The sequence below is a fragment of the Podarcis filfolensis genome (genome assembly GCF_964270895.1).
Source record: "Podarcis filfolensis genome assembly, chromosome: 16".
NCBI classification, from domain to species: Eukaryota; Metazoa; Chordata; class Lepidosauria; order Squamata; family Lacertidae; genus Podarcis; species Podarcis filfolensis.
Window position 1 is genome coordinate 15,681,033 of NC_139620.1, and position 22,414 is coordinate 15,703,446.

At 45.4% G+C, this 22,414-nt stretch overlaps 1 protein-coding gene across 5 annotated transcripts; it reads right to left on the minus strand.

Moving 5' to 3' along the window:
* Positions 1–231: 231 nt before the first annotated feature.
* Positions 232–21,021, minus strand: TMEM79 (transmembrane protein 79). Of its 5 annotated transcripts, none has more exons than XM_083592042.1 (4): positions 20,939–21,021; positions 7,455–8,433; positions 5,118–5,331; positions 232–2,606 (listed from the first exon to the last, which is right to left on the minus strand). In XM_083592042.1, the coding sequence occupies exons 2-4, from the start codon at positions 8,212–8,214 to the stop codon at positions 2,390–2,392; spliced, it is 1,191 nt and encodes a 396-aa protein (XP_083448168.1). In that variant the 5' UTR covers positions 8,215–8,433; positions 20,939–21,021; the 3' UTR covers positions 232–2,389. The 5 variants fall into 5 exon arrangements, with proteins under 5 accessions (XP_083448168.1, XP_083448167.1, XP_083448166.1 ...); XM_083592041.1 differs by lacking the exon at positions 20,939–21,021 and adding an exon at positions 15,995–16,083; XM_083592040.1 differs by lacking the exon at positions 20,939–21,021 and adding an exon at positions 15,892–16,035.
* Between the last annotated feature and the right edge of the window lie 1,393 nt (positions 21,022–22,414).

Genomic DNA, 22,414 nt, shown 5'->3' on the forward strand with positions numbered 1-22,414 from the left:
CATAGCACCCCAAGTTATCCCTCCAGACCCAGGTTTAGCATTGCCATCACTTCCCCCCACCTTATATGTGTTATATAAGGAGCTAATGATCTACCTAGTAACAGCAACTAGGTTGGAATTTGTCTGGCATTGGAGACAGCATTCCCATTTCACCTTAAAGGTTAGCAGCTGTAGAAAAAGTCACATCACCAACATGAGCAGTTTGGAAAGCTCTGGCTTAGGACAACAAAAGGTTTTTAAAATGAGATTTATCACAGCATGAGTCAAAGACAAGTGTTCCACAGACAACTGGGCCTCCTTTAAAGGCCTTCACATTCCGAGATGGAGGTATGGAGCAGCTGTATCTCTAGAGCACACAGTCCATGTACATCATCAACAGCAGCCTGCAAGGATCTCGGAAGCCTCTGCACAGGTGTCGCCACTTGGTGGAGGGAGCCTCCTGGGACGCGGGTGGCGCTGTGGGTTAAACCACAGAGCCTAGGACTTGTCGATCAGCAGGTCAGTGGTTCGAATCCCCGCTGCTCCTGCCCACCTAGCAGTTCGAAAGCACGTCAAAGTGCAAGTAGATAAATAGGTACCGCTCTGGTAGGAAGGTAAATGGCGTTTCCGTGCACTGCTCTGGTTCGCCCGGAAGCTGTACGCCGGCTCCCTCGGCCAATAAAGCAAGATGAGCACCGCAACCCCAGAGTCAGTCATGACTGGACCTAATGGTCAGGGGTCCCTTTACCTATGCAAGAGAAGCATCCTGGAAGGAGGCGGCTCCTGGCTGCCACTGGGTGCGGCATCTCAGAAATCCAAGACATAGGAAGAGCCCTGCTAGATCAGGCTAACAGCCCAAGTAGTCCAGCATCCAGTTCTGACAGCGACCAGCCAGGTGCCCCCAACGGGACCTTGGTACCCTCTCCTGTAGCTTCCAGCAACTGGTACCTTGAGGGCAGTTGAAGAGGCAATGAAGTCCCTGCTGACCAATGTTTAACTCAAGGGTTGACAGGTCAGGAACGTTCCAGATCCTAAGACTTCGGGACTCAAACGTGAGACCAAGGGGTGGCCCCTGTCATGGGGAAAGCCCCTGGTGGTTCTTCCTCTGCATTTCCTCCTATCACTGAACCCTGGAGACGGAGGTTGATTGGGAGAGAGGAGGCAGGAGTAAAGGTTGGAGAGCCCCTTTCCCAAGAGTCTGTGCAATAACTGGCAGAGACAGAGGTTAATTGGGAGAGGGTAGACCACCACCCCATAGTGTCTGCGCAATAATTTGCAGCCAGGTCCTGCTGGGCTGAAGCTTGCTATCTGCATGCCCAGTCCTCCTTTTTATGCTTTTTTATTAATTGCACTCTTGCTCACTTGGAGATCCAAGCTTTCCCTCTGCCACTTAGCGGGGGGTCAGGCAAACCTGGAGACTTCAGGCCAGTCCTGGAGATCCAGTAACCCAATTCCATTCTACCTCAACTTCGCAGCCCAAATTTTTGTTGGCTGGAAGCATGCCTCATATCCAGGTTTTCCTCTGAATCTATGTGCACGTTGGGCCACGTGACAAGGAATCAATGGATTCAAATGACAAGAAAGGAAACATCAAACATCAAGAAAAACTTTCTGGTGGCAAGAGCTATTCAGCAGCTTAATGGACTTCCTCGGAAGGTGGCAAACTCTATTTCCCTGGAGGATTTTAACTGGTCGGATGGGCATCTGCCAGGGGTTCTTAAGCTGCAATTCCTGCATTGCAGGGGGTTAGACTAGATGACTCTTGGGGTCCCTTTCAATGCTACAATTATATGGTTCTATGTAGTCTCCATTTCCTGCACAGCCTGGCCCTACCACAACCATTTCTGAGTAACTCTGATTTCCTCCTATTTCCAGGAGATGATGACCTACAAATTGTGCTTTTTTTCTTTAAAAAAATGTTTAGGGGTCCTCTCATTTTGACTCAAGAAAACCACCATTTTATAATTCAAATCGGGGGAAATAAATACAGTAAATGGACAAAAGTACAAAGATTCACAAAATGTTTAGGGGTATGCATACCCCTGTGTCCCTCCAGAAAAAAGCACTGCCTACAAATGTCCCTGCCTTCAGACTTCTCACACAATAAGACTACCTGCACTTCAGATTTCAACTCTGCAGCTGGTCTAGAATAAGCTTCAATATTATAGGATACAATTTGGCCCCCGTTTTGAGGATAAAGTGGGCTCAAAGTAATGGGGAAGAGGGCTCCTGCCCTACAGGTGTATCAAACATTAGGACTATAGCAGGGGACTGTGGGCACCCCGTCAGGTAGTGAATGCCATCATGTGAAATGTCATTTGCATCAAGGCCAGAGTCCAAGGCAAGGCAGCGGCCATCCAAGAGAGGGGGCCTGGGCTGAGGCCTCTCCCCCTCCCCCCGCCTGCCCTCTTCAGCCCCAGAACCGAGGCTTGGCGGCTGCCAGGCGCTGCTCCTTCTCTTGGGAGGACTTGCCACTGCTGTCGGCCACAGCAAACATGTTCTCTGGATCCATGATGAACATGCTGTAGAGGTTGAACAGCAGCATGGTGAAGAGGGGCAGGAACGTCAGGCCGAATCCGAAACCACGGAAGGAGCGGCCCATGGCGTAGGCTAGCCAGTAGAGGAGCCTGGAGGAAATTGGGGGAAAGGGTGGGAGGGAGGAGAGAAAGCAAGCAAGAGGGTCAAAAGATGGTCGTGATTGTTATGTATTCAGTGGTCTCTGTTTGCCTGAGCTTGAGTTCTGGACTAAGCCTCTGTGTTCTGATTCGATACATGATAACCAATCACAGGACATTTCAGGATTTGGGCCTCTGCCATTGGCCCTTCAACTCTGAGTTATGATTCACAGCTTGGAAGTTTGGACAGCCAATCACGTTGGGAGTGGCCCAGGCCTTCAGAAATATATATAAGCAGTTGCTTTGCCCCCTGTTGTTCAGTTCTGTTAGTTCAATGAAGGTTCTAGCTGTTATCACTGTGTCTTGCCTTGTGGGAACCCACTGACACTTCAGTGATGCTAGATGCCGTCACTACCTTGAAGATGAAAAATGGAGATTTAACTGGCTTTTGTGGGACAGTGCAGCAGGGAAGGGGGTAGCCCCAGTGGTACCTCAGGTTAAGTACTTAATTCGTTCCGGAAGTCCGTTCTTAACCTGAAGCACCACTTTAGCTAATGGGGCCTCTGGCTGCTGCTGCGCCATCAGAGCACAATTTCTGTTCTCATCCTGAAGCAAAGTTCTTAACCTGAAGCAGTATTTCAGGGCTAGCGGAGTCTGTAACCTGAAGCGTATGTAACCTGAAGTGCATGTAACCTGAGGTACCACTGTATAGTGATTAGTGCGTTGGACTAGGGCTCAGGAGACCAGGGCTCAGCCACAAAGTTCACTGGGTGACCTTGGGCCAGAAACTGCCTCACAACCTAACCTACCTCACAGGGTTCTTGTGAGGATAAAATGGGGAGGAGGAGAAGTCTGTAGGCCATCTTGAGCTCCTTGGAGGAAAAAGCTGGCATATAAATAATCAACCGCCGGTCTCCCCAGGAATATTAGACAACGTGCCTAAAACTCAGCCTCACCTCTAATGAGCTAGATTAAACTGGCTGGTCACCTGCTGGTGCCCCCCCACGGGTTTTCCCCTCCTGCCAAACAGAGCAGGAAGTTGGGGGCATAAAATCCTTTAGACCGAGACAGACCCTTCTAGGTCAGTACTACCTGCAGGGCCACCGGCCCTTCCATTAGGCAAACGGAGGCAGCCTGAGTGCCCCCCTGGTCTTGCAGCTTTTATCTGCTGGGCTGTCCTACCACCACCTGCCCAGTGAGGCGCTCTCCTTGTCCTGCTTGAGGATCTTCTTTCAGAGCAAGGCACTCTGCCTAGAGGGGCCCTGAAAGTGCATTTGCTGTAGCAGTTAATGACGGGAAGCAGGGCGGGGGGGGGGGGGAGGTATTCTAGGCTGCATTAGCCCCTGAAGCAGACTGTGGCAGCAGACAGGTACTTTCATAGGATCCTAGGCAACTGCCTTATACTGGTCCAGTTAGTGTGGTGTAGTGGTTAAGAGCGATAGACTCATAATCTGGTGAACCGGGTTCGCGTCTCCGCTCCTCCACATGCAGCTGCTGGGTGACCTTGGGCCAGTCACACTTCTCTGAAGTCTCTCAGCCTCACTCACCTCACAGAGTGTTTGTTGTGGGGGAGGAAGGGAAAGGAGAATGTTAGCTGCTTTGAGACTCCTTCGGGTAGTGATAAAGCGGGATATCAAGTCCAAACTCTTCTTCTTCTTCTTCAGTATTGCCTACACTGGCTGGCAGCAGTGGCTCTCCAGGGTTTCAGGTGGGTTTCTCTCCCAGGCTTACCTGGAGATGCCAGCAGGGACTGAAGGGTTGGGCAATTAATGATTGGGAGTTGCTGTGCCATTAAACTTCAGATAACAGACTTTACAACATCCCGGATTGGAATGGAGTCAGAGGAAGCTGCGCTGATAAAAAGACAGTTGGAAAAATATATACTAACAAAGATGTATTCGACGGATGAAAGTATATGATGTTTGTCGTGATTGAGAATCGTGGACTCAAGGACGGAGAATTATAAAGCGTCAAAATCGAGATGTGGAAAATATGGAAACAACGAAGAGAGGCAGGACTGAGATGTGGAGATACGCTTCAGAGATCCAGACCGTGGGGAGCTCTGAAAAATTATTAATTATAATTTGGTCTTTTTATTTTAGTTTTTTATTTTAATTGGAGTATTATGATTGGATATATTAATTGGATGTTTTTTATTGGAAAATCAATAAAAAATGTTTTTTAAAAAAAGAACCTGGGACCTTCTCCATGAGAAGCAGGTGCTCTGTCACTGAGACACAACCCAAAGTCTGCTTTCATAGCCAACCTGCCCAGACCGTCTTGCTCAGGGAGAGGAACAGGGGCCTCCTAGCATCTCTCTGCACCCTTAACAAACCGCAGCTCTCAGGATTCTTTATGGGGAGAAGCCATGACTCTTTGAAGTGGTACCCTAGTGTTCTAAAAATGGATGGTGTGGACCTGGCCCTGGCTGCTGCATTAGGGGCCTCCAGACGAGGAGGCCCTGCTGGCCCTGCTGTTGAAATAATGCTAACCATTCGCTGCGTTTCTGCTTTTCTCTCTTACCGTGAAATGGCAAAGAGGGCTGTCAGCAGAGGGATGAGCTTGAGGCCTTCCTGGGGCAGGTAAGTGGAGAGGACGGAGATGTTGAAGAAGTACAGGATGAAGAGCTGGACCGACTGGGAGACATAGTGGCGGTGGATCTCCACCTCCCGGCGCAGCTCGCCAAAGGGCTGCAGGGAGGAGAAGCAGATCCGCGAGACCCCGTACACAATCATACCTGCAGGATGAAGAGAGAGAGAGAGTGCACTCAGACACCTGAACATGAAGATGCAGTGGACTTCAAAGGATGCCAGGACCCTGCATCCCAGGACATCTGCTTCTGAGCTGGGTTCAAGGCCCTCATATTAATTTACAAAATCCAGACCACCTAAACCCTTTTATTCCAGCTCGATCACCAATATGATCTGCAGGAACGTCTTTGACTATTCCCCAAGCTGGCAAGGCTCATTTGACAACTAGAAAACAAACCTTTAGTTTAGTGGTTCCCAGACTTTCTCAGGGACCTGCCACCTTGGTTCCAAGGGCCACATTCACACCATCCATTGAAAACATTGTGACACCACTTTAAACAGTTGTGGCTTCCCCGAAAAGAATTCTGGGAACTGTAGTTCATTAAAGGTGCTGAGAATAGTTAGGACACTCCCTATACCCTTCACACTGTTTACCAGAGTAGTTTAACTGCCAATCCCACTTCCCAGGCAACTCGGAATTGTAGCCCTGTTAGCAACTGTTTTGAGCAGGCTATTGGGGCAAGTGATTTGGTTAAAACTGGGAGGGGACAAGAGGAGGCATTTGTAAGAAATCCCTCTTTTAGTGTGGCAGCACCTACACTATGGAACTCTCTGCCTATTGACATCAGACATATACAAGAGAAGCAAGACCACTCTAGGGACCAGGGCAGAGAAGAGGTGGGTTGTTGATATTGCAAACATTGGCCAATCAAAACTGTGCAACATTAGGTTCTATTGCAAATGGCACAACTAGTTTTTCCTCCAGTCTTAGTCCTGGGCAGGGAATCCTAGATCCATTTGCAACATGGTGTAGATGCCCTTTGGAATTACAGTTTCTGATATTTAAATAGCATCCTCATTCAGCATAGCATCATGTACAGAGTAAAGCGAGAACAGGTCCCAGCTTGATCTGCCAGAAAAAGCAAGTCTGTTTACACACCCTCAGAATATCAACACGGAAATCAAACAATAAAAAGCCCTGAAGAATGTTACAGGTCGGGGTTGGGCATCGCCTGAGAAGCGCATTTGTTCACCTATTGCACAAATGCAAATTCTGGGATCTGGCACAAGAGTGTACATATATTTCACTGCTCTCTGCTTTTATGAGCAAGTTTATAGTTTCCATAGTTTCTATGATCTCAGGCCAGAGAGGGAGAGCAAGAACGGTTGTCAGTATTGGTGGGTAAAGTTCTCAGCGCTAGCAGAAGCAATTATGCAAAGTGTGGAAATAGATTAAAGTGTGCTAGATTTGCATAACTGATTCAAGTCAGCAGCTGGTACATTTGGGATGCTGAGCAGGGGCAAGAATGGGGGAGACTGGACTGCAGGGGTCAAATGAACAGAAGGACTGGGGTCAAAAGAGGCCCTCTCTTTCTAGCCCTCAGGACTCCCCTCAGGTCACACCTCCTCACACCAGGCAAACCCCTCTCCTTGGTCCTATTTTGCACCCTAGAATCACAGAATCATAGGGTTGGTACCCCATTTAGTCCACCCTCCTGCAATGCCCTCCTTGAGTACTGTTGTCCTTGAATTCCAACCATGCCTTTCGCTCGCCCAGTTGGAAGGAGAAGAAGAAGAAGAAGAAGAAGAAGAAGAAGAGTAGTAGTAGTAGTAGTAGTTTGGATTTGATATCCCGCTTTATCACTACCCGAAGGAGTCTCAAAGCGGCTAACATTCTCCTTTCCCTTCCTCCCTCACAACAAACACTCTGTGAGGTGAGTGGGGCTGAGAGACTTCAGAGAAGTGTGACTGGCCCAAGGTCACCCAGCAGCTGCATGTGGAGGAGCGGGGAAGCGAACCCGGTTCACCAGATTACAAGTCCACTGCTCTTAACCACTACACCACACTGGCTCTCTCAGTTGGAAGATAGAGGTGTGTGTGCAACTATGTGTAAAAACTAGCCTACTATATACAAAGGTACAATTCACACTTGTGGTTCTGCCATCTTTTACCTCTGGCACCTGCCCCACCCCCAGGCAAGTGGCCCTTGACCAGATTCCTAAAAGGGAATGTGGCCCTCAGCCTGAAAAGGCTTCCCAAAGGCTTTTTGGCCAAACCTGGCAGGGAAACCCTTTCTCCCCTGGAGCAAAACCCACAGCCAGACACTCACCTACGATGATTGGGAAGGTTGCAAAGACGCCACAGCGCATGGTGTAGACCAGGCGGGAGCTCATGGTGGGCATGAAAGGCGCATCAAAGGGCAAGAAGACATATGCCCCATAGATCAGGCAGGGGAAGATGACAGCGGCTCCAATCATGGAAGCCACCGCTTTGAGGTTGGCTGAGCTGCAGGTGCCGTTTTGAAGGCAAGGCCACCTCTCGGCGCAGGTCTTGCCTGCCTTCCCCTCGTAGCTTGGTGAGTCGTCAAAATGGGCTGAGTAGCCGCGGGAGATGAAGTTCTGCTTCTCGAGGGCGGCGTTCTCCCTCTCGCAGCGGATAATCTCATCCTCTTCATCGTACGCTGGGTACCATTCCTTTTTCTCGGTTACTGGCGTGCGTTCGATGCAGTAGGGGTCGATGGGGATGAAGACTTGGGCCGCCACCGCAGGCATACAGTTGTCATCCTCTTTCTCCTCCTCCTCCTCCTTCTCCTCCACCACTTGGGTAGCAGGAACTCCAGAGAAGGCCTCACTGTCCACACCAGGCCCCATAATGGCCTCTTCCCTGCTCCCCTCAGGACTTGGTCTGGAGTCAGTCTCCAACGTTTCCAGCGTTGGCGTCTCACAAGACGTATCATGACGGGCTTGATCCCATGGCAGGGTCGCCTCAGAATTCTGCTCTGGGGTGTAACTTGTCACTTCCTGGTTCTCAGGCGGGTCCTTTCCCAAAGCTACCATCACCATCTCCTCCAAAGGTATAGCAGCCGCCATTTTGGGACCTCCAGGAAGATCTCCAGCAAGTTTTGACTTCTTTTCAAGGGGACAGTTGCATCCAGTGGGCTTCTCAAGCTAGGGCGCCATAACAGCAATTTATCCCTGGTCCTGATGACTCCCTGCTTCCAGAAGGGCAATTTAGATCTGGAAAGTGGAGGTGCAATCTGTTTCTGGACAAGTTTATAGCTAGGCTCGCCTCATCTTCTCCGCCTGGCTCTACAAAGGGGTGGAAAAGCATACAACATGACTCAGTTTAAAGGCAGCCATTATAGGACTGTTCTATAAAACCAGGCCTCCCAACTCAAGCAAATACCAACAATGGAAAAAGCTTAAGGACATAAAAATGTAAGAAAAGCCTGTCGGATCAGGCCAAAGGGGGGGGGGGCAAGCAGATGATTGTATTCACAAGCATTACTGCCTCTGACTGTGGAGGCAGAGCATAGCCTCCTCCTCTATGAATTTGTCTAATCCTCTTTTTTAAAAGCAATCTAGGTTGGTGGCCATTACTGGCTCCAGTGGGAGGGAGTTCCATATGTTACCTATGTGCTGTGTGAAGGACTTTCTTTTATCTTCTCCTGAATCTTCCAATGTTCAGCTTTCATTGGAAGTCAACAAGTCGTAGCTTCAAGAGGGAGAAAAACTTATCTCTATCCACTTTCCCAATGCCAAGCATAATTTTATAAACTTCTATCATGTCACCTCTTCCTCAACTTTTCTCTAAACTAAAAAACCCCCAAACACTGCAACCTTTCTTCATTGTGGTTACCTTTTTGTGAACCTTAAACCTTGGCACAGACAGTCTTGGCTCATGAGAATCAATAAGGCCTCTCATGAGCGCCAATGACAGAACTGTAACCCTGGGTTAATATTTAGAAGGGAAATGACCAGCCTCGATCCTGAAACAGAAGCCACATTTGTGAGCTGGATGCCCGGGCTCCTAAATCCAGATCAAGCAGGACTAGGTAGGCTCTGGTTACTCAGCGATGATGAACTGGGCTGTCACCTAGCCAGAAACCAGGACCCGGCCCAACCAGAATGCTACCTTCCTGGCCTGTGGTAAGAAGACTTGGAGGATTATAAAGCCAGGAGGAAAAAGGGAAGGAGCCACACCCCACAACTCTACCCATTTTCCTTAGATACTCTCATGATTCCAGCTACAACCCAGGACACCAATGTGGCATCACTTCCCTCCAAATTACTCATCATGGCCTCTTGGGTGAAACATTTGGCTTAACATTGTCTGCTACTGAGCCGGGTCCCTCGTATTAATTTTAATAGTGCTGTTTTTACCATCTGTATTTTAATAGATTTCTTTGTGAGTCCCATAGTGCTGCGAGAGAAGTTCTTTCTTTTATCTGCCCTGAATCTTCCAACATTCAGCTTTGTTGAATGTCCACAACTTCTAGTCTTATGAGAGAGGGAGAAAAAAACTCTCCCCTAATCACTTTTTCCACCCCAAGAGTAATTCTATAAACGTCTATCGCCGAAGTACCTTAGCAGTACTAAAAAAAACCAAGCAAAAGAATTCATGAGCTCAGATTTCTTTAAATCTGTTTGTCTGCTGTTAGTGATTTCAGAGTTCTAGATCTCGCTGGCCAATGATCTTTCCATCCCTACTGTAAAATATCACCTGCAAATTGGCCTTCCCTAACCTGGCGCTCTTCGGATGCCTCACGCTACAACTCCCATCAGTCATGCTTATTGGGGCTGATGGGATTTATAGTTCAAAACACCTGGAGGGCTCCAGGATGGCAAAGGCTGATAGACGTCAAAACATATATATATGAAGTAATAACAGATAACGAAACAAAAGAATAACAAATAAGGAAACAAAAGAATAATAACAAATAAGGAAACAAAACAAAACAGAAGTTCAACCACATTTGGACTAATCTGTACAGGTCTGGACACCTCACCTCAAAAAGGATATTGTGGAGTTGGAAATGGTTTAGAAAGAGGACCTCAAAATGATCAAGGGGATGGGATGACTCCCCTATAAGGAAATGTGGCAGTGTTTGGGATTTCTTACTTTAGAGAAAACATGAGTAAGACGTGAAATAGAAGTTTATAAAATTATTTGAGGCATGGAGTAAGTTTTTCCTCCTCTCTCACAACACTAGGACTTGTGGGCTTCCAATAAAGCTGAATGTTGGAAGGTTCAGGGCAGAGAAAAGAAAGTCCAGTGTTAAACTCGCTCCCACAGGAAGGCAGAGATTGCCACTTGCTTGGTTAGCTTTAAAAGATTAGACAAATTTATGGAGGAGAGGGTGGTCGACGGCTGCTAGCCACAATAGCTATGCTCCACCTCCACAGCAGAGATAATAATAATAATTCTATTATCTACACCCCGCCCATCTGGCTGGGTTTCCCCAGCCACTCTTCTGAATACCAGTTGGTGGAAACTGTTACGTTGTGGGTGAACAACATAGCGATTCTTCAGACAGCTCTTGTTTATTCACAGGCCAGAACAGAACTGAACTGAAGAGTTCAGCCAACCTGCTTATATAGAGCTCAACTACAAAGCAACAGTAACAATTTTCTGTAACTATCCAATCACTGAACGTCACTTTCAATTCCTTATTTGCATATGCAGACCTGAGTAAAAACTATGCTGGCCCAGGGTGAGAACTTCAGTACATAACAGAAACCACAGGTAGGGTCAGAGCTCTCGTGCTTGAATTCTGCTTGCTGGTTTCCCACCGGGAATTGTTTGGTCATTGTTAGAACAGGATGCTGGACTAGATGGGTCACTGGCCTGATCCAGCAGGCTCAATCTTATGCAATGGGGCTCTAAGGAGAGGCTGCCTTTGCTGTGAAGGGACATTGCCCTGAGCTATGAATGCACCAGTGCAGGCCCTGTGGAAAGGTACTGGTGCCTGTTTGGGCTATTTCACACACTTGTGTTGGCCTCGGAGATCTGGAGACAGGCTGGACAGCCTCAGCCAGTTGGATGCCCTTAATGATGAAACAGTTTGACCAGGTCAGCTATGGGTCAATGCAGACTGCAAAAAATATTAGCCGCTCTAGCCTTGGCTCCCTTAACTGAAAGGAAGCTGCTTGTTTTGTTTTTTAAAGCAAAAGCTGGAATTGTAGAATTGAATTTTATAGTTCCATGAAACACCTGCTGTCTTGTTCAAAATCACCGTCCAGTCTGCTGTTAAAACAAAAAATAAAGGCAGCTTACTTTCAGCTGAAACAGGCAAGCCTAGGGTGGCTAATTTTTTTAGGGCCACTGGCCACAGTGACCCATGGCTGACCCTCACAGAGGGGAGAGATGCTTGTCAAATTGGGCGTGGCAATAAATCAGTGTTCAAAGACTGCCTCCCAAAAGGGTACATGAGAGAGGGGTCAGTAATTGTACAATGCAGAAAACCGTGCCATGTTTTTATTTTTGCATTTGATTGAAGGCCCTAGCTGGAGAGGTCAGTGGAGACTGAACCAGGAATTTTTCGCATGCCAAGCGGGTACTCTGCCATTGAGCTATGAGTCATAGGTAAGGCAAGAGTACTGGGAGATGACATCAACTGAGCTCCTGCAAAAAAAGGAGGAGCGGGAAGGCAGGCAAGGTGGAAATTCCAGAACAGTTCCTGCAAATGGTCCCTTCCGACTCTATAATTCTACAACTCTATGAAACAGTCTGTTCTTTTAGGTGTTTTCCTGGGCAGCTGCCTCCAAGCCGTGAGTTGTTGAGCAGGAATGACCGGCTCCATTAAATAACCGTCCTTCTCTCACCACCAATACGCAAAATTTCAGGATTATTATTATTTGTGGAACAGTATGGAAGCCATGCTCTCTATGTGGGGCTTCCTTTGCGCTTGATCCAGAAGCTGCAATTTGTGCATAATTTTGCAGCACAATTGCTGATAGGACACAGGCCTTCTAAGCATATAACATCCCTGCTCAGAAATCCACACTGGTTAAAAATTTGCTCCCAGGCTAAGGTCAAGGTGTTACTATTAGCACATAAAGCCTTCAACAACTCGGGACCGGTTTACCTAAGAGATTGCCTTACCCCGTATGTGCCCACCTGCTTAGACTGGTGGAAATGGCAATACTACAGGTGCCACGTAATACCCATTCCAGATTTATAAGGACTCAGTCATTTAGTGCGGCAGGACCTGCACTTTGGAACTCCCTGCCTGTTGAGATCAAGCAGGTGTCTTCACTATACTCTTTTCGGCATCTACTAGAAATATTTTTGTTTAGACAAGGCAGCCCAGATGCTTAGAAAGTTGAGGAAATTTTAACCTTCTGGTTAAGATGGCAACCAGTCAGGCAGCTGGACCCGGAGCCCCATAGTTTATGCGATTCATTTCAGTTTTAATTGTATCTATGCAGTCTTAAATCAGACTATTTTTGCATCTTGGAAAAGCAGCAGACAGCAGGTTAAAGATGCGGAGCTGTGTGGCTTGCTGCAATTAATAGAGTTTATGTCTAGTATTTTAACTTTTGTATGTTTTAAAGTAGGGTTGCTAATTTCCCTCGATTTTGTCATCTTTTTGTAAACCACTTTGAGGAGTTTTTTCTTACAACCAAGCAGCGTGTAATTTTTTTTTTTTTTTTTGAAATAAAAATAATATATAGGTTAGTTATTGTTCCCTATGAAGGGAAAGATCATCACTGGCACTCTTGCGGGTGCCACACAATATTCTTTCTACACTTGTCAAAACTTGATGTTTTAATGTGGAACCTCCCGCACTGTGGAACTCCCTGCCTTTTGACAGGAAAGTTCCTTCGTTGCACTCAAAAAGAGTGCATGTTAAAAAAAACATGCTTGTTTAGACAAGCTCAGATATGCAGAGGACCAATGTGTGCTTTAATTTGTTTTTAGTTTATTGCTCATTTTATTTTTATTTTATTTTCAAAATGTTTTAAATAGTTGTTTTTAACAAATAATTTTATTGTTTTATTCTTTCTGGAAACCACATTGAGTTTGTTTGTTTGTTTGTTTGTTGTTGTTGTTTACAATTGTGTGGTGTATACACGTTATGGAAAAAAAGTAAATAGAATAAATCATTTGCTGAGCTTCTGCTCTGCACATAGAAGGTTCAAGGTTCTCCAAAAAGGCACCTGCCAGTCAACAATGCTGGGCTCGATGCACAAACAGTCTGACTCTCTATAAGGTCCCTTCTTCCGTTCTTGTGAACAATGGAACTGCACCATTTAAAACAGCCAGCCGGCAGCTGCTGCCTTATTAGGAAACGTTAAAACTGATAAGGAGAATTACTTTCCATTTGTACGGGGCTTTTTACATTGTCCCAATGCTCTTCACATACAGCAAACCACACTGGGTTTGGCTCTCACCATAGTTTAGAAGCCAAAACATGATTAGAACTTTGAAAATGTACAACAGGCAAACAGGGTCCTGATCAATGACTTATTTCATTTTTCTGCCTGCTCAATGCTCCTGGCTCAGATAGCTCTCATGCTGTCCTCCAGATACTGATTGACTGATTGTATGTTTTCAATCACCTGCCCTTCTCCCTAAGGTCTCAGGGTGGGTTACAACAATTATAACAGAATATTAAAAACAAGTTAAAAGAGCTTACAACCATAACAGTAAGGTAAGTCTGAAAAACATACGCCTAAAGTGTCAAAAGCCAGGAGAAAGAGGCACATCTTCAGCATCTTCTGAAAGCTGTAGGATGAGGGTGCCAGATGCTCCTCATATCATACCATATCTTAGGGGCTGCTACAGAGAAGGCCCTGTCCCTAGGCCACCACCTCCTGAAGATTTGAGAGTGGAATTACCAAGAGGTAATCTTAACACCCAAGAGAGTCTGTGGGGAAGGAGGCAACCTTAAAGGCATTTGAGGTCTGAGTTGTTTAGGGCATTAAATACTAACATGAGCACCTTGTATTGAGCCCAGAAACAAATTGGAAGTCAGTGCTGCTTGTTTAAAACAGGAATCACATGGGATATAAATGGAACACCTGCCAGTAATCTGGCTGGACCAACTGAAGTCTCCAAGTCATCTTCAAGGGCAGCCCCATGCAGAGTTGTACCTTAGAACTACAAGTCCCAGCATCCCATGCTGGCTAGGGCTGATGGGAGTTATAGTCTGAAACATCTGGAGAACACCAGGTTGGTAAAGAATGAAAAAGATTAAACTTCGGGGTCCCTTCCAACTGTACCATTCTAGGCAACTAATATAAAAGAATTAAAACATCTAAATAGTACATCAGAAAAAATATATATACACTGGTGAACCGGGCATTCTCATGACACACTTGGGAAATAATATATAAATGCCAAATATATATAGGATCAGTTACAACAACAGGCTTGCAAAGTTAACAAGCTTCTATCAACCTTGGAGAGAGTCAGAGACATGATATCTAAATAACGAAAATCTGGATAAAGTTCAGGCTCACACACCTCTCCAAAAGGAAAAGGGAACAGAAGGTGTTCTAGGCTGTTCTGGTGAGGAATTAATGAAATAAATGACGGGAGGCGAGTCATAACATTTATCTGTGGTAACATCACCTCTGACTACAATGCAATGTTGTGTTAGTTTGTCTACAAGCACAATCTTCAATCGGCAGAACTGGCACCATTGCAAGTGCCACATAATACCCATTCTGCCTTTGTAAGAACTCGATATTCTAGTGTGGCAGCACCCAAACTCTGGAACTCCCTGCCTGTTGATATCAAGCAGGTGCCTTTTTTCGGCACCTACTACAAACATTTTTGTTTAGACAAGCCTGCCTAGATAGAATCATAGAACTGGAAAGACGTTTCGAAAGCTGATGCGAGCTTTAATCTGTGTTTTATTTATTCCTATTTTTACTTTTTGAAAACCTTAAATTATCAGGACTCAAGTCCTCTTATTTACAATTTTATTGCCTTCTCTTTTTTGTAAAATGCTTTACGTGTTTGCTTGTCTGTTTACAATCAAGCGGTGTACGAAATTTTATGAAATAAATAAAATAGAAACAATCCAAATCCTATACCGCTTTTGCATAGTTAACATACAGCCCTAGTCTGACTGGGAGTTGCAAATTCTAAATGCGCCCAGAGGCCCCAAAAAGTTGGCAACCCCTCATTTAAAAACTAACAATTTAAAGCAGCAATCCTGTGTGCGTGCAGCTCAGTAGAGTTCCCTATCCAAAGCAAACATCCACAAGATTGCTTCGTAATGCTGCCGATTCTATCTACACTTATCTGGGAGACCCATTGAGCATCACCATTTACCTCTTCTGACTAAGGATCACAGAACTGTGTCTAGAATTTCCCTCGAATAGAATTCCCTGTGCAATTCAGATGTGCAAAAAGATTTCTTCCTTTCTTACCTGGTTTTCTTTGTGTATCACTAACACACAGGTCTTATTTTAAAACTTTGGAGTCCAAAGCCTGTGGCATTTTTTAAAAACACTGACCATTTTCAAGGAAATGCCAGTTTTCCCACCACACAAACACAACATGATGGGGGGCGGGGGGGGGGAGATCACAACCGAAACACAATGGAAAATATTTCTGCGACCCGTCTGTGTTTAGGAGAGGGGAAGAACCCAAGGTGGCTCCTATTTCTGAAGAGGAAAAGGTACAGAAGCGAATTAAAACAGGGCTTACCCAAATGGAGGAAGACATGGCTCCCACGGTAGCGTCCCCACTTTCTGCTCCCTCCAAAGCCCCTCTTCCCCAGCCTTCACGTCCCCCCCTTTTTTTTTTACCTGGGGAAAGAAAACAGCTTGTTCCAAACACCAGGAAGCAGATCCAGTTTAAGAACGGTTGTTCTCTATAGCGACTATAATTCTCTGGAAATGCTCAGCTTACCCTCTGCTTTCGCTTGGACTTTCAAACCTGTTTAACCAGCCCAGGTGGAGCTGGGATTAAAGGGCCAGGGGGGTGGCTTGCCTGGCCCCACCCTCCAAGCCTCTGAGTTTTGAAACACATGCACATCCCTCCTGGAAAGTGTGGATGGAGTCGGCTAAGTCCCGCAAGTTCTGATCTCTCTTTTAAACATACACGCCAACTTTATTTATCAGTATTAGCCATTTATTCAGGGATCAGCAAACTTTTTCAGCAGCGGGCCAGTCCACTGTCCCTCAACCCTTGTGGGGGGCCGGACTATATTTTTCTTTGGGGGGGGAATGAATGAATTCCTATGTCCCACAAATAACCCAGAGATGTATTTTAAATAAAAGCACACATTCTACTCATGTAAAGACACCAGGCAGGCCCCACAAATAACCCAGAGATGCGTTTTAAATAAAAGGACACATTCCACTCATGTAAAAACACGCTGATTCTCGGATGCAGGCTGGATTTAGAAGGTAATTGGGCCGTATCCAGCCCCCGGGCCTTAGTTTGCCTACTCATGCATTTATTCATTGCATTTCTATCCCACCTTTCTTTCCAAGGGGATAGATGTGCTTCTCCCCCTCCTTTTTCAATCCCCACAACAACCCTGTGAGGTGGATTCAGGTCGGTAGCCATGTTGGTCTGATGCAGTCAAAATAAATTAAAAAATTGTCCAGTACCACCTTAGAGACCAACTAAGTTCGTTCTGGGTATACTATGCTTTCATGTGCATGCACACTTCTTCAGATACCTGTGAGGTAGATTAAGCTGAGAGGCAGTGACTGAGCTCAAGGTCACCCAGGCAGCTTCATGGCAGCCGAGCCAGGATTTGAACCCTCATCTCTCCCAGGTCCTAGTTTGACATTCAAACCACTACACCATACTGGCTCTCAAGATCAGGCTCAGCCCTGATTTTAGGGTTGCCTTACATCTGGAATTCCCAGGATATAATGGGAAATGGGAGGTTGTCTGGGAAATCCGAACGTATGGCAAGCCATGTTGGCAGTGTCGTTTATGCTCAACAACTTTTTTGACCGGATTTTCACTTTTTGAAATATGGCAACCCTATTTTATGTGACTCCTCCTCCTCCTTTGTTTTATATTTCACAATAACGTCTCTTACTGTTTTGCTTTCAGGTAGCAACGCAGAGCAACCAAGAAGTTCCGTTTCTATGAGTGGGGTGTAGTTAAAAAGGGAAATTTCAGCATGCACAAAAAAAGTATACATTTCCAACAAAAGAGACGCAAATATTTGATTCCTGAGTATGCTAAAGGTATCCAAAATTAGAAGCGCTGGGGAAGGCAGCAGTATTATTATTTTTAATCACAGGTTTTGATGGGGATTTCCTTTACTTCAGACCTGGGGATGGATGACCAAGTTGTGGGTGGACTCTAATGGACATTTTGCTGCCGCCCAGTCACACTTCACAGTTCAAGTGACTGTGAAGGGAAACCAGAACAGCCAGCAGTTTTGGGGAGAGAAGTTTGTCTTTCACATTCCAGAGGACCGATGGTCTTTCTCTCTCTCACCTGTGTGCTCCCTTCTGTGTCCCCAAAACACCTTCTGAACCTGTGTATTTGCAAATACCCCTCACAAAAACAATGCAATCGGTTTTGCCTCTTATGTGCTCTTGAAGTGTTAAGTGCTCTTCAACTTCCCACCATTTGAGAATGGCAAACATGTTTTTTGTTTTTGTTTTTAAGTTGGTATCGTTTCCAGAGTTGAGCCAAGTCTGAGCACGATTCCTGTTGAACAGAGTGTGTTCTGCTGTCAGGTCAATATTTGTTTTGCCCAGTTGTATACAGGAGCCTGAGCTGGACAAGAGATTGAACGGCAGGTTTCAAACTGCTTGGTCAACAAAGGCAAATTCCGGAGGGGAAGGCATGCAAACCTGCTAAGGTAATTCCTCAAAATGATTGATTTTTAACAGGGGAGGTGCAGGGGTAGGGGCAGGAATGCACAAACCGGCTGAAAGGCCACAAAATGCACGTGGCACAGTAAATCTGTGCCATTTTCAGGCTAAGCTCAAGTTTATATAAGATATAAGATAAGCGCATTCACAATACAATAATTGGTGATAACACTATGTTCCCAGTGTTCCTAGACTGTAGCTCAGTGAAAGAGTAAGTGCCTTGCATGCAGGAGAGCCCAAGTTCAATCAGCCATTAATTGGGAGCCATAAGGACTAGAAACTTGTACACTATCTAGTTTTAGGAGGAGAGCTCTGGCTCACTGGCAGAACAGAAGGTCCCAGGTGGAATCTATGCATATATAAAAAGCTGTGAAAATACTGAATTTGCCAATAGCTCACCATTGCCATCTAGTGCCACAGTCGTAAAATGCACTTAAAATGCACTTAAAACGTTATATTTGCAGCTGTATAGCTGAGTTCAATTCCCTGCCTCTCCAGATATGGCTGAAAATGTCCCCTGCCTGAAACCCTCGAGAGCCATTGCTGCCAGACAGTGTAGACAATACTGAGCTAGATGGAGCACCTGTAGTGGGAAATAAAAGCTTGGACCCAATGAAGTCCTAAACAAATGTAACTTACTGCAGCTTCACTATGAAGTTTCCCTTTTGGAGTCATTTTGCCGGAAGTCCAGTGACCCTGAGGTAAGGACTGGCAGACTGAACTTTTATCCGAACCGGCTTCTGAGCATCACTTTGGGTCAATGTCAAATTTATGTCAATTTATCCTTTTGAGTAGCATGGTGGTTCCTGAGATCTAGGAGCATGTTTTCATCTATGTTTGGATAAAATTGGATGTCATTTTGAATCAAGATGGCAGAGGAAGCTTTTTGGTTTCTTAGAATTCCACTGGGTATGAGGCTTTGTGTGTGTGTGTGTGTGTGTGTGTGTGTGTGTGGTAAATGCAAATTTAATAATAATTACTATCATTGAAATAGAAACATAAGATAGTTGGTTAGATAGAGCATGGTGCTGATAATGCCAAGATTGCAAGTTCTCCCCCCCTTTTTTAAAAAAAATATTATTTTCACATATCCAATTATTCCAACAACTGTATTTCCCCCAATTTTTTTCCTCCCATCTCCCCCTCATACCCCTCCCTCCCCCCTATGACTTCCCTCAGTTCCTCTTTCTGATTTATTAACACATATTATTCTCTGCATGTTATAAAAATGTAAAGATCCCTGGATTATCCATCTATTATATTAACAAATAAATTTGTGTACACTTATTCAACACTTGCCAGGGAGTCCAGTTCATTCTGTTGTTTCTTCAAATATTTTGTAAAAAGTTCCCATTCTTCTTTGTAGTCATAGTTGTCCTTCTCACGCAATTTGTACGTTAGTTTAGCCAATTCCGCCTAGTCCATCAACTTCTCTTGCCATTGTTCTTTTGTCAGGATTTCTTCATTCTTCCATCCTTGTGCTATTAAAATGCTTGCCGCCGTTGTTGCAATAATACCAAGGTTGCAAGTTCGATCCTCTTATGGTACAGTTGCATATTCCTGCGTTGCAGAGGGTTGGACTGCTAGATTATCCTCAAGGTCCCTTCCAACTCTACAATTCTAATGATTATAAATCTCCATACCCACTGGGCCTGCTCAGTGTTGCTGTTCAGGTGCTGCTAAACCATTTCAAGCCTTTTTTGGATTATGTATATTTCATAGAATCGTAGAGTTGGAAGGGACCCCAAAGGTCCTCTAGTCCAACCCCCTGCAAATGCCGGACTCTCAGCTAAAGCATCCATGACAGATGACCATTCAACCTCTGCTTAAAAACCCCCAAGAAAGGAGAGTTCACAACCTGCCAAGGGAGACCATTTAAACCAGATTTGGGCCAGACAGCCCCACAAACAGAGGATTGTCTTCTCTGAAGAAGGACACATGGCCACCCTACTTTGGATGTAAGTGGAGAAACTGAGTGTTCTTTTCTTTCTGCAATCTGACTGAGCCAAGAACAATTATTAATACATATTAGCCTCCTCCCCACAAACTCCCTTCTATTAATTCATGGTGTTGGGTTTAGTCAGGGGTCAGTACCTAGTAGGGTTGCCATATTTCGAACAGTGAAAATCCGGACAGAAAAGTTGTTGAGCTTTCTTTCGTTGGGGGCGGACGGGCAAAGTTGTTGACCTTTTTTAAGCTGTTGAGATTTTTGGCAAAATCGCAAAAAAGGAGAAAAGAATAAAGTTTGCCATGGGTTGCCATACGTCCGGATTTTCCCATACATTTTTGTTTTCGATTTTTGCCCAGACACTGCTTCCGACTGCAGTGTCCCGTATATGTCTGGGAAATTCCAGACGTATGGTAACCCTAGTACCTGGCACACCTGGGCAGGTATCGGGGGCACCAGGACTCTGGGCGGGTTCATTGGTGTTGACCCCTACCCCTTGTGAGCCAGTGTGGTGCAGTGGCTAGATAATTTTGACTAGAACCTGGGTGACCTTGGGCCAGTTGCTCTCTCTTTCAGCCTAGCTTACCTCACAGGGTTGTTGTGGGGATGAAATGAGGAGGGGCAGAACCACGTGAGCACATCCGAGTTCCTCCTTTTATTTTATCTACAGTGGTACCTCGGGTTACATACGCTTCAGGTTACATACGCTTCAGGTTACAGACTCCACTAACCCAGAAATAGTGCTTCAGGTTAAGAACTCTGCTTCAGGATGAGAACAGAAATCGTGCTCCGGCGGCGCGGCAGCAGTGGGAGGCCCCATTAGCTAAAGTGGTGCTTCAGGTTAAGAACAGTTCCAGGTTAAGTACGGACCTTCGGAACAAATTACTTAACCCGAGGTACCACTGTATTTATTTAGCAACACACACACACTTTGATTGTAGTAACACCATTAGCAAATTGGCAACCAGCGCTGGTCTCTGAGCAGGGGTGTTATATGCTGGCAAGGTCTTGCTCCTGTGAGCAATTGCACTGCAGCATTCTGCATTAAGCCCTCACCTGGTTTAGCCGGCCAGTCGAAGCCATTCCTGGGGTGTGGCTGCTGTCGCATGTTGACAGCTTCCAGGAGCCATAGGTGAGAGCTGAGTGCAGAGTGGGGACCAAAGGTGGACAAAACCTACCCCAGAAGGAATACGACGTGGCCCCCACCAGTGTACCCCTCCCCTAACACCCCATACACGCATCATCATCATAATAATATTTAAAACGCTGATTTCCTTCCTCCCCAACCTGACCACGTTTGCTTCGCAACCGATTATGTTGTCAATAAAGTTTATTTGAATGCAGTTTGAAGCTGGAAGAGCGGCCATCTTGCCCTTACTATAGTCCTGGCAAATCTCATGGGAAAGGAAACGCGCTTAGCGACAGGTGTATGAGCTCTCGCGACGATGTAAGCTGATATCGCGAGACGAAGCCGAAGCTGCCCTTTCCTTTGCCAGTCACCGTGGGACTGTCGTCACACAGAGGCCCCCTGCTGGAGTCTTGCCCTCGAGGCGCTGTAGAGAGATCAGAAAAATAGAAGAGAAACCCAGCCTTTTCCTTGGATTCAGGACTTCCAAGTTTAGTTTGAAAGAAAAACATTTTAAAATCTCCTCGGGGGAGGAATCCATTTATTATTATTTTCAAAAATGACCTGCTAAAAATTCCCCTGCCAATTAAAAAATTCAGTTCATTATCACTATATTGCAGGGGAGGACTGATAGATAGAGCAGCTTAATACTGATGAGCTACAATCTCCATGGTTAATATTGCAGACTAGGGGGTCAAGCTGAGAAACGATGTTTACACAACAGCCCTGCATGTTGTTATCTCCACATTATAGGTTGGAGCCAGGCTGAGACTATGAGTAGTGTACGACAATTCTGCAACCACTTGTAATGTGGTAAGTTAGTTGAACCAGGCAAGCTAGGTAAGATAGTTAAAAAGATGGCTAAAATCCCTCTTTACTCACAAAGGTCACTGAGTGACTCCTAGTAGTCAGCCTGGACAACCTCACAGGCTTGTTGTGAAGATAAAATGGAAGCAGGGGAGCATTGACTGGTAAGATGGTTCTTTTTGTTTGTAGGTATTTTTAAAACAGAACCATTATAACAGCAGGTGAACATTGAAAGACGAAAAGCAAAACTAAAAAAGGCACATAAGGTAAACACAGTTACACATGGGTTAAGTAACAAAATCCAAGCCATAGAAAAAAAAAGTTAGAATGTCTTCACATACCAAAAAAAAAAAGTTAGTGTAATCTGATTATCAAGTCTAGTTCAAGATTTGCCAGGTTTGTGATGAGCGTTGTCTTGAAAATGATTTCTCCATTGCATATATAGTAAAGGAATGCCAAATTATATAAAAGCATATGATGTTCTTGTCGAATCTAAAATTATGCATAATTTTCTTCATTATAGCTACATTCCAGAGTAAGTGGTGCCAAGTGTTCAACAGTTAGATTTTGGTCTGCTTGCTTGCCACTGAGTTGCAAAT

Bases quoted from the DNA above. Each gene is read 5' to 3' on its own strand.
- TMEM79 (XM_083592042.1), bottom strand. From the start codon at position 8,214: ATGGCGGCTGCTATACCTTTGGAGGAGATGGTGATGGTAGCTTTGGGA. The intron at 5,332-7,454 runs GTGAGTGTCTGG...TTCATCCTGCAG, and splicing joins AACCTTCCCAATCATCGTAG to GTATGATTGTGTACGGGGTC. The intron at 2,607-5,117 runs GTAAGAGAGAAA...AATTTCCTCCAG, and splicing joins GCCCTCTTTGCCATTTCACG to GCTCCTCTACTGGCTAGCCT.